The following is a 12,040-nucleotide window of genomic DNA, read 5'->3' on the forward strand; positions in this document are numbered from 1 at the left end:
CATGCTGCTTATATACCACCCCATGGTGCTTAAAGCACTCGCTGGGCAGTTTTCAGATTAATTAGGCGGACTACACATTGTTCCACCACCCGCAGTGAGTTTGGGTATTCAGTTGACCGATCTCAGAAGGATAGAAGGCTGAGTCAACCTTGAGCCGGCTACCTGGGATTTGAACCCCAGGTCGTGAGCACAGTTTTAGCTGCAGTACAGCGTTTTAACCACTGCGCCACGAGGCTCTTAAAACAGCCTTCCTTACTCATCCAGTTTCAAGTCAGCATCATGAACAGCAGCAATCAAAAACCTTTAAAAGGCCCGGATGAGAACATGCCTCACCCTTTCTAAAGCCAGGAAAGGAGTAACTGTCCGGGGGGGGGGGGGGAAGGTACATATCCCATGGTCTGGGGGTAGCCCAGGAGGCAGCCCTCTCTCAACATGGGATAGTACCCCCAAGCAGGCCTTCCCCAGAGATCTTGATGGTTGGGCAGGTTCACAGTGAGAGAGAGCTGACCTTTTTGATTTCTCCACCATGTGCTCTCGAGGGCATTGGTGGTTGAACTCGCACCTGGAACGGGGCCCCAGAAGCAACCAGCCCTCGGTGCAGGTCATTTGAGGTCACTCTGCATACGGAGCGGTACTTCTTATGCCTCATAATCTTGTCAGAATTGGTTTAAGAGAACAGGCAGGTGGGAGACGTTCTTAGCAAGACCCTGGGCCGCCCTGATGCACTTTGGATGCTGAAACTCTTCTGAGGGGGCTGCAGGTGTCATGGATCCCCGCCGTGACCTGATTCTCCTGCCATGACATTCCCTTGGCAACTAGGACAGCCATGCCCCTGTGGGTCCAGATTCTAAACCTCTTGGACTGTCGGTAGGAGGCGTCAGGAGCAATGGCTGTCTGGCAAAGAGGCCATCCGTGGTAATCTGTGCTGGGGTTTTTATTGGAATGCTGGCTGATACATGGCGATGCCAGAAGATTTTTTTTTTTGGGGGGGGGGAGATATGTCTATATTGCCCAGTCATGAATATTTCCTGGGCAGTTTGCAGCGGGAGGTTTAAAAGAATCAAGTTCAGTTGCGTATTGATGGCTTTCTAATTAGAGGCTTAGGAATCCAGTGAAACTCCTTCTCCTGCCACCGATCCATTTCCTCCCAGCCTAGGGGCTCCGGCCGCTTGCCCAAGGGGTGGGGTGGGGTGACCCCTCCTGAGTTTGTTTTGCAGGGAGTGCCAACTTTGTGGTCAGGTTCCATCAGATCACTGGCAGGAGACGTGGTGCTCCTCTCCTCCTTCCTCTCTTGGGGTTGAGGCCCGAGGGCAGGAGCAGGGAGAGCCACGTGGCTTGGCTTTTGGGTGCAGGAGGGGGGTACCTATGACAATGGACAACATGGAAAGGGGTTCAGTGGTGGTGGTGGTGGGGGCGCCACGCAGAGAAGCCACTGGCCTGGGTGAGGAGGGCTGTCGATGGGCCAGGCCCACAGAAGGAAGGACCGTCTGGGCGCGGAGGGCCGTGCGGTGCACCTGCAGCCCCAAATCTTGTGTCGCTTCTCTTGTTTCCATGACACATCAGCTCCTAGGATGCTAAAAATGACTGTGTCTCTTCTGAAAGTTCCTTCTTATTAGCAGATCCATGCTGTGTTTACCCAGCTAACAGAACCGTATCCTGGTGCCAGCTCTTATCAGGCGCCCTTCTGCAAACACCCAAGGGCGATGTTCTTCAGCTGAATCAACCTTCCCCCTGCCCTGGCTTTTGTGGCCTTTCTCTTTGGATTTTCACGAGTCGTCTGTTGAGAGTCCTTGGGGCTTTCTCTCCCCCCTACTGAGGGGTTGTCAGACTCCTTGCAGAGGCATGGCAGCGGACGTGGCTTAGCTTTTCTGAGAGGTTTCCTAGACGAAGTGCCGATTCTCTGACTAGAAACTGTGCTACTTTAAGTGGAAAAAAAGACTGTTTGTTCCAATGCAGGCTTGCCTGTGTTTGGTGAAAAAGCTAGCTTCCATTTGGGAGATAGTGTGGCTTTCTTTCGTGTGTCTCATGTCTCAGGTTTTAGATCAACAATTATTTATTTCCAGTTGCAGGGAACAAGGGATGGGGGTGTCTAAAGGTAGTCGGGCGGTGGACCTGGGCTTCCTGCCTGTCCTGACATTTGAAAGTAAGTGGGTTAATGTCTTCATGGAGTCCCTTCCCTCTTCAAGGAAGCAGTCTAGTTCTTTGTTCCATTTTTTTGTGGAAAGGAGGACAGGCCATAAAGATGCCTCCTCGTTGACCTTCAGCAAACCTACATCCTGAGTCTATTTTCCTGTGAAATATTTTACCGGGAGCATCCTGTAGACTCACCTGACTGGCTTGCTGTGCTCAGCTAAGATAATTGCCACAAAGGCTTGCATCGGCCCATAGTATTAAAAGGGTTACATGTTCCTTGGGGGATACGGTGGTAGCATAAGGAACCCGCCTTGCCCACATGGTTTGTCCCTCCGTGATAGATGCTCCTTGAGTCATGGATCGGTGGAATCAGCAAAGTAATCTGACTGGAGGAGTGGGGAGGTCTGTCATTCACGCCTCCGTAGTGGTTTTGGCTGCCACAGCGGGTCTGCCCTTGAAGCTTAGTTGCAGGGGGCATAGCAGGCACCTTGAAATTGCTAGGGACACCTCCGACTGAGTATCCCTCGTGGTCCCCTCCGTCGTCCTGAACTGTCGTCCTCTCTGCAAGCACAAGGTGTCTTTCGTAATCTGTCTAGCGGTCCAGCTGGCCCTGGGTCGCAGGTGAGCCTTCCTCTCTTTCTGCGCTCCAGCCCTAGCTCAGTCACAAGAGCAGAAGGCCTCTGGAGCCTGAGGGGGGCGCTTTGGGCTCATCGCCAGCCCCCACCCCACCCCCAGGAAGGTGGAGGTGCAGTCAGGAGGCTCCCCTGCCTTGTCAAAGCCCGAGTCAGTCTTCATTTAGGGAGGCTCTCAAGCATGGATCTCTCTGCATTAGTTCTCACCCAAGGGAGTCCTCCACATGCCCACGGCGAGAGTAAGATGAACGGCTTGCCCTCTGGTAGAATAAATATTTCAAGTAAAATCAGCTTGAGACAGTCCAGTCCAACAGCTATTGATCTCCACTCGCCTGAACTTAGACCCAATGAATATTCCAAATAAGATCAGCTTCCTGCCTCTTCCTGCCTGGATGCTAATCAATATGCAATTACTTCCCCGGGAAAAGAGTTCTCAGGTTCTCCAACCAGAACCTGAACTTGGTTTTTTAGCCTCTTAGCATCTGGACTCCTGAGGTGAAGGGCAGTTGGAAGTGAGGAAGGGAGAGAGGGAGATTGAGAGAGAGAGAGAGAGTAATTGCTCATCACAGCATGTGCATTTCTGTCAAGCATTTCAACAAGAAACGCAAAACAGAGCAAAAGCAAAGCGAAATAAAACCCAACCCAACCCTAGATCCACCAGAAAGCCCTAGAGTCAAAGAGCCCCGGACCACAGGCTGGAATCCGTTTCCAGTATGAGAAACCGAATGCATCTCAGGCTTTTCACACAAAAACCTGCTTCTTTTCCTTTCCTTCTCACCTTCTGACTTTAAGCGGAAACGATGGTGTCACTGTGGGCCGTGTTGAACAACCAGGAGTCAGAAACGCTCACCAAACGGCTGGAGAGAGGTGTCCGCCACCTCCCAGTAGACCTGGACCCGACTTCCCACCCACTTTTCTCTGAGCTGCTTCCGCAGACATAGGCTTGGGTAGAGACACCCACTCCGTGAGCCGGAGCTCCACATCACTGGGGGGGGGGGGGGCAAGACAGGCAGCCTGGGGTCATCCAAGTGCAGCTAATGTTGCACCCTGTGAAGGGAGGACTTTATTCAAGGGACTGCATTCCTTTTTTAAAAAAACAGCTGTCTTGGTGCATCAGAATGCATCCTTCATACCTTCTATAACCTTGATTTCCCTGCCCTTAAGTCCTCCTTCCTTCCATTCAGGAATAGCTGTGTGATCTGATCTTTGTTTCTGCCTTGGCCAAGAGACTTCTGGGCTTGGGGTCGTGAGACAGGCAAGCGAAGGAACTGATCCTACCTGGCCGGGGTCTCTGTGCCAGGCTGGGCTGCCCCTTCAGGCTTCCCATTGCATTGGAGGGGGATCGGTGGCGACTCAGAAGAGCCTGCCAGCCTTTGTTCTTTCCTCTCTCCTCCTCCTCCTCCTCCTCCTCCTCCTCTTCCTCTCATCGGCTTATGTTCCACTTCATGCATCCCAATGCCTGTTCTCTCTGTGGGTGCTTCGGAACACAGTCTCCCCGAAACGAGATGTCTTCTGGAACAAATTGAGAGTTATGTTTTGCTGAATGAAACTGTGCCTTATATCAAATGTCTGCTTTTTTTTTTTTTTTTTTTTTTTTTTTTTTTGCATCGTTCCGTTGGCACGGATTACAAACGCCCGTCCGCAGTGGCACTCTGCAGCACCATTTCATACGGATGGCCGATTTGTTCCCGGCCGCACCTGATGATGGCAGCTGCTGCCGTGGCAAAGAAGCGGAAAATCCTGGTCGGTTTGCTAACTAGCATCCTGCGTTTGTAGGCCAAAGCAAATGTGGGGTAGAGCTAGCTCAGCTCTTTCCATGAAAAGGAAACCGGCAGAAGTCTATGTGAAAGAAGTCCCTGGAAAGCAGTGCATGTGAAAACTGTGGTGTCCCAGGGCTCCCTAAGTAGCGCTTAGCACTTGGTCAGAGAGTTCCACAGACCACTGACCTAACACCTTTGTGCTGGGGCAAGTCCCAAGACCTCAGCAGTCCATCGCGTAAGCACTTTGAACAAGTCTGACCTTAAAAAGAACACTTTACTTTTACCCAATACTTTGCAAATACAGACACATGGGCTTTGTGATTCCTTAGAACTCACAACAGCTCAGTTAAGTAGGACTCTTAAAGATAGCTAGTTGGTGGCCCTCTCCACCTCCTGGATTTAGCCAGACCCTGCTGTTCAAGAGAACAGTCCTTTTGTAAGAATATTTATAATTGGTTGTTGTGGGTTTTTCGGGCTCTTTGTCCGTGTTCTGAAGGTTGTTCTTCCTAACATTTTGCCAGTCTCTGTGGCCGGCATCTTCAGAGGATAGCACTCTTATAATTAATTTTTATTAGAAAAATAGAGTTTCATTGGAAATCAGTTTATATTGCACAAGATTTAGCATAAAGAGCATATTCAGAGATCATTACAGTTAAATAAAATAACTATTTCCCATTAAAATAATAAACACTACTAAGCTGGGCTGAGGTGGGCTAGCCCCACCTCCTTCTTTCCTTTTACTTACCTCCTCTCTCCTTTGAGTCACATGCTCAAACCAGCATCATGGAATCAAATTCCGGAACAAGACTTAACTGAACCACTTCCACATAACCCATCATCCATTTTCTACACTCTCTAACTCCTCCCTTCTTCTGGCGGTTAATCAATTAGCCTCAAGGGGCTGTAACACATTCCTCCTTAATTCTCATGAGAGTGGAGGTGTTTTATCTCTTCTCCAGTTAGCTCAGAATGTTGATTCTTCCCCCGGCCTCTGTCTGACCTTCAGCTTTTATCTCGATCCAGGCTGTGCCAATCTTCAGAAAAACACTCTCATGGTACTTAGAAAAACACATTCCAATGTCTCTCAATTCCCCTTCACACAGAACCTGTCTGACTCCGTCTTACATTTCTCTGACTACATGTCCCATCGCCATGACCAAAACTGTGTACCTAAGGAACAGCCTGTCCTGGAATGGCACGTAGAGTGCAGGAAGGACGGGTCAGATGGAAGCCCCAAGAAGGACTTGGGAGGCTGGTCCCAGCCACCCTGCTTGCAGTGAAAGGCGAAAATGTTAGGGATTTTGGTCATGGGCATAGGGGCAAGATTGCAAAAGTTGTGTCATTACACAAAGTGTGGAAGACACGGCAAGAGTGAGTAGAATCACCCACAGCTATGGGTGTGGGGACAAGCCAAAGAAAGGACTTCCCAGCAGGTAGAATTAATTTGTGGGATTTGGTGATATCGACACCAGGTGTGGGTGGACCAGGATCGCTGGAAGGCCCAAAGACCCCTCAGTGAAACCTTCAGGCCGAAAGGCGAACCACCCTTCTCTGCTCCTGGCCAGTTGCTGGAGATGGAGAGGGGAAGCCGTTTGTTTCCCTCCTGCTCAAAAGAAGGTGGTGCCCGCTGGGAGCAACCAGCGGGTGGTCGCTTTCCTCTGGTCGTGCCAGGCTGCTTTGCTCCTCCTCAAGTAAACCTGTACAGAGGAAGAGGCTGCTGGCATGGCCCAGGAAGGGTGTGTGTGTGTTGATAAAAGGGCTTCCCTCTCCCCTCCTCCGGGACAGAGTGCAGTTGAGAAGGAAACATAAAATAGATTCATGTCTTGACATCATTTCCTCTTTTTCCTGCCTGTTTCTGGTTATTTGCACAGACGTGTTGAGCTGGCACACAAGAAATATGGAACGTTATTAGCAGATCGATAAGATTATGAATAGGGGGTGTTTTCTTCCTCCTTGACATGCACATGGCAGCACATTCCTCTTGCTTTTTACGATGATAAGAGGAGGGGAGACCTGAGCCCTGTGTGCAGAAACTCCGGAGAGCAACAGGGAGTCCTCCGGAACATCTTTCAATGCCATCTGACTGCCTGAAGCAGGAACGTTTCCCAGGAATGGACAGTTAGTGTCCGTAGGAGCCCCTTCTCCTGGGGATGCAGGTGTCAGGAGCTGGCCTGGGCTTTGGACAAGTAGCTTGTCTAAAATGGGGACGTGGCTTATCTCAAAAAGAGGCCTTCAGCATCCAGCTGTGTAACAGAAAGAGGCCCCATCACCCCTCCTCCGAGGGGTGCTGGCCTTGGCGATCTCCAGGTTGAGAACACACGGCTCCCACCTCTGGCCTCCTGCAAATTGTTAAGACATGGCCCTGTCAGTCATTCCCTTGACTTCAGGTTCCCTCCCATGTAGAGAGGGACTGTTGGTGACCCGGCCCATGGAAAGGAACGCAGTAAAGGTTGTGCAATGCTATGTAAATGGAAAGCGCCATCCCAGTTGGTAGCAGCACAAATGTACAGTGGTGCCTCGCACAACGAGGGCCTCACACAACGATGAATTCACACAACGATGCCTTTTTCTGTTAAATTTGCTGCCTCACACAGCGATGTTTCCTATGGGGGATTTTCACACAACGATCTCCCTTTTCGCTCCTGTAAAAGTGTCTTACAATGTTTGGACGCTGTTTTAAATGATTGCAATGGTTAGCCCACCTCCTGAAACCTATGCAAACTGATTTTGGTGTTGTTCTGACACTTCGTTAATTTATGATGATTTTTTGAATTTTCTCCATTGGAAACCATTGGATGGTCTGTCTAATGGTTTCCAATGGAAAAAACAAAAAATCATCATAAATTAACGAAGAGTCAGAACAACACCAAAATCAGTTTGCATAGGTTTCAGGAGGTGGACTAACCATTGCAATCATTTAAAACAGCTTCCAAACATTGTAAGACACTTTTACAGGAGCGAAAAAGGACTTCGCAAAGGCATTGAAATGTATTGAGTCGGCTTCAATACATTCCAATATAGGAAACATTGTTTCACACAGTGATGTTTCCTATGGGGATTTTCACTGAACGATGGCAATCCGTTCCAATTGGAACGGATTAACCGGTTTTCAATGCATTCCTATGAGAAATGGTGTTTCACAGAACGATGTTTCACACAACGTTGATTTTTTTGGAACCAATTAACATCGTTGTGTGAGGCACCACTGTAGTTTAATTCTGAGTGCAGGGTGAAAGCCCTTTCAGAGCTGGGCTGAGGCCTGGAGAGCAGTTTGCGTTCTTGCCTCCTGATAGTTCGCAGATTTCTTATATACTAATGGTTGCCTTGCAGAGGGCGAGTGGTCGAGGTAGCTTCTTCAGTGGTCAGTACAGAAAGAGAGGAAAGGATGAACTTTAGGCCATCTGAGTTGGAACAGAGAATGCCAGAAATTCTCATCTTGAGTCTTAAAGCTCCTCTCTGCTGTTGGTATGTCTTCCCATGCCGCGTACAACAGCTGGCAGAGAAAATCTTGTGCAGGGCAAAGCTAGGGGTAGAAAGAATGCTTGCAAATTCTTCCTTCTCATTGATTTATTCTGTTCAGATTGCTTGATTCTTGATGAAGAATGAAGGATTCCTTAGAAACTGAGAGCAGGACCTTTTCAAGGTCTCTGTGGCATGCATAAAATCTCTCAGCATTTTTTCCTCATTGGGAAGTAAAACACACACACACACACACACAGAGAGGTGCCAGAGTCTTAAATAAAGCAGCAGCCAACCTTGTTTCAGGCCAGTGGCATCATTGTGCAGTTTTACAACAACTCTGTCCAGAGTGCCAGGAAATGCCTTATTTTCTTACTGGTGAGGAGAAGAATGTTGTTATTCTTTATCCTTGTGTGTGAGGACGGGACAGTTTAGGAGTTGCAAAGCAAAGTAGACAAAACAGCTGGACAGCTCAGCAGTTTAAGCATCTGGCTGCGGAGCCAGTGGTTCAGAGTTTGATTCCCCAGCCCTTGATGGGCTGAACTCAAAAATCCATAGGGTCCCTTCCAGCTTTGCAGTTCTAAGGTTATTATTATTATAAAACACACGGCCTGTTGGTACGCTGAAACAAACATTTTGGGGTTTTGTCTCCTCAAACAGAGAAAAGAAGATCTCCCGGAGCAGTGCCTTGAAAGTCCTGGATCATGCCATGATTGGGCCCGAGGGGGCAGACAACTGCCACAAATTCGTTGACATCCTTGGCCTCCGAACCATCTTTCCTCTCTTCATGAAATCCCCGAAGAAAATCAAGAAGGTTGGCACCTCTGAAAAAGAGCATGAAGGTAAGGAAGGCTTGAATCCATGCTCACCTGTCCACCCTCCCGGGGGGGGGGGGAGGAAGGAATCTCTCCTCCACCCAAGCCTCCACATATCCTTCCCCAATAGAGCAGTATGCGATGCGTGGATAGATTTGCCTAGTCGGTTATTGCACGGAGGCTGGGACTTGCTTCCAGCCCCGTCTCCTCCTCCAGCTCCTGGCATGGTGGTTAATTAGCTCTTGCATATGCACATGTGAGCCTGCCGTTTGAAGCCGTCTCTTTGATGCCAAACTCCTTTGAAAAGAGTAATGAGCCAACCGCAAATGTCACCTCCAAAGCTTGCGCTTCTCCCGGCGCCCGCGCTCAAGTGTGACGCGAACATCAGGCGTAGCAGAAGGGGTCTACTTGGGGGGAGGGGCCATTCCCTCCTTCTTTAGTTTCCCTCTAACACACCCGCCACTCCCCAGGGGAGGCCAGGCTTTGGCAAAGGGATCCGGAGTTCCCGTCCACCCAGTCGGCGTTGTATTCCAGTCTTCTTGTTTCCTCCTTTTGACCAGAAAAATAAATAAATAAATCCCATGGCAAGCAAGAAATGCCGAGCCTTCTGTGATCCGAGTCATTCATGGGGTGAGAGCAAAGACAAGCTCTTTACTGGTCATTAAGGAGGAATATCGGCAAGTGTTGCAAAATATCTAATACTACATGGGGGAAAATGAGGGGCCTTGCGTGTCAGCGCAATATGTGTACAAATGCCCCCACTGACCTTTTCCTGGTTCAGCAAATCACCCCCCACTTGTGCCACTGTCTTCTCAAACCACTGTGGAAGCGACACGGTGAGTCCCCGGGGAAGTCGGCCCCCGTCTGCCTGGTGGTTGCCCTTTCAGCTAAAGGGTCTTTGCAAATCGATCTCTGTAAGGCTAGTGGGACGTGGGCCAGAATCCTCTTGGGTTCTTCGTAGTGGTCTCTGTGAATGCACACAAATGGGTTATCCTGCGCCTGCGCAGGAACGCCAAGGGTTTCTCAAAGTAAATTCGAAGTTGGTAAGCTGTTTTTGCAAAAGATTCTCTGATCTTGAGGAAGCCCTGGATGTTGTTCACCAGCCTCTGTCACAGCAGCTGCTGTCTCTTTCATTTTATGGATCTGGAAAGCGCTTGTGGGTCTGTGTGAGTCGTAGACCTTGGTTCCCCTTAGTTTGTCTCTGCTCAGGTAGACAAGCTGCTTTTCTCTTACAAGGACAAGGAAAGCTCCTTCAGGAGCCTGAAGCTGTTCTACCTGCAGCGGTGCAGCTGGTATGTTACAGTGGACCCTTGACTTACAGACAGCTTGACTTACAGACTTTTTGAGTTACAGACTTCTCTGGCCGCAAAATTTAGGTTTGACTTGCAGCCTGAGATTTGACTTACAGACCAGAAAAAAACCAAAATGGAACAAAAATGGCCTGTTACGGGATTAATCGGTTTTCAATGCACTGTAGGTCAATGGAGACTTGACCTACAGACTTTTTGACTTGAGAACCGCCTTCCAATACGGAGTAAGTTCTCAAGTCAAGACCCCACTGTACCTTCAATTTAAGGCACAGGACTGTGCAGGGATCCAGTGGAAAGCCTATGGCTTTGCTGCCTGGAAAGCAAGTCCTTCCCATGGCCTTGCAGGAGGTGGTGCAAGGTCGCATGGGGGTGCTGGGGGGCCAGTTCCCAGATTTGATGGAGGTCCCCAGGCATGGGACGCAGTCCGACCCTTCGGCCTTATCCTGTTCTGTGAGCTTCACACTGTTTAATGGTGAATTGTTCATAAATCCATACGCTAGTAGGCGCACGCTTCTCTTTTGTGATAGGGCCGGTTGTGGATTATGGGTTTTCCAGACTTTATTAGTTTAATACTCAATGTCTTCTAGGGGGTTGGATTCCATGGCTCGACAAACCCCTTCCAACTCCAGGATTCTTTGATGTCCAGACAGTCCAGCAGAACCTGGAACTGTTAAGTGGTTTGAGGGCGTCTCTCTCAGATAAAAGTTTCCAGATCTGTTTGTCAGCTTTAAATAAATCCTGAATTCCAAACTAAGTTAGTCCAGTGAGGACCCACGTTTTTCAGGCCTGGATAAGGAGCCTCCTGGCGCAAGGGTCAAGCAGCCGAAACTGTGCTCACGACCTGCCGTTCAATCCCAGGGAGCCGGCTCAAGGTGGACTCAGCCTTCCATCCTTCCAAGGTTGGTAAACTGAGTATCAAGCTCATTGAGGGGTGGGGGGCAGTGGAATGTGTAGCTTGCATAATTCACTTATAAACTTCCCAGAGGGTGCTTTCAGCGCTGTGGGGCGGTAGATCAGCAGCACGCTTTGCTTTTCCTTTGCTTTTGGATAGCAGTTATAACATGAAATCGGAGACATGACTCTCCCCTCCACTTTCCACCGCAGGGCTTCTGGGGACTGTGTGGCTGGTCACTAAATTTGGGTATATTCCGTTCTCCAGTCAGATGGAAAGAGCTCTGACACCATAGGTGTGTTGGTCGTGACCTGAGCTGAGCTGGAGTCTTCTCCCTACCTTTCATCTTGCGACAGTAAGCTTCACCCCCCCCCCTCCTTGGGCCTTCTTGAATTGTTGGTTTGAATGGTTTCAGGGAGCCTTTCAGCCTCGGAGAGCTGTGTGCACGCACAACCTGCCTTAGCATTTCTCCTGTGCATAGGGCCATGGTGGTGTGGAACGGATCCTGGCTCTCTTGGGTGGAGGTCAGGATGAGCAGAGTGTGCCCCCTCCCCCTAGACTCCTGGGCCCCCTTTCCATGCTTTTTATAGTTTTATAATGTATCAAAATATCTTGGGCCACCAAAAGGGGGCATGGGGAATATTTTTGCCACGTTTATGGGACTGGACCCCAAAATTTAGAACATTTTTGAACAAAGGAAGAAATTTCCGTTAGAGATTGAAATGTTTGTGTTTTTTTTGGTTTTTTTTTTTTGGCGGGGAGTGGAAAAAAATCATTTTGAGGAGTGATGCTACCCTCCAAGGTCAGTGGGGTGGGTGTTCTGGGGAACATATCCCCCTCTCCCCGTGTATGGAAAGTGTTACCAGCTGCTCCCCTAAAATCCCAAGTGGATTTCCCCCCCCCCTTTGGCACCCTTAATAAAAGGAATTGGGCTAATGCTTGCATTTAACATTCAGCCCATCACCGAGAGTGCACCAAAATCCCTCGCGTGTGTACCTATGCCTTCCAACTCCACTCCTGAGCTGGAAATCTGAAAAGA

General features: G+C 49.4%; 1 protein-coding gene across 1 annotated transcript in view; it reads left to right on the top strand.

Annotated features, from left to right (window-relative positions):
- The window catches only part of CTNNBL1 (catenin beta like 1), a 110,702-nt gene that overhangs the window by 60,234 nt on the left and 38,428 nt on the right, over positions 1-12,040 (top strand). Inside the window, exon 11 of the mRNA XM_072996583.2 lies at positions 8,645-8,826. Within this exon, the coding sequence (XP_072852684.2) occupies positions 8,645-8,826 (182 nt within the window). The remainder of the gene's footprint in view (positions 1-8,644; positions 8,827-12,040) is intronic.

The sequence above is a fragment of the Pogona vitticeps genome, chromosome 4 (genome assembly GCF_051106095.1).
Source record: "Pogona vitticeps strain Pit_001003342236 chromosome 4, PviZW2.1, whole genome shotgun sequence".
Taxonomy (NCBI): Eukaryota; Metazoa; Chordata; class Lepidosauria; order Squamata; family Agamidae; genus Pogona; species Pogona vitticeps.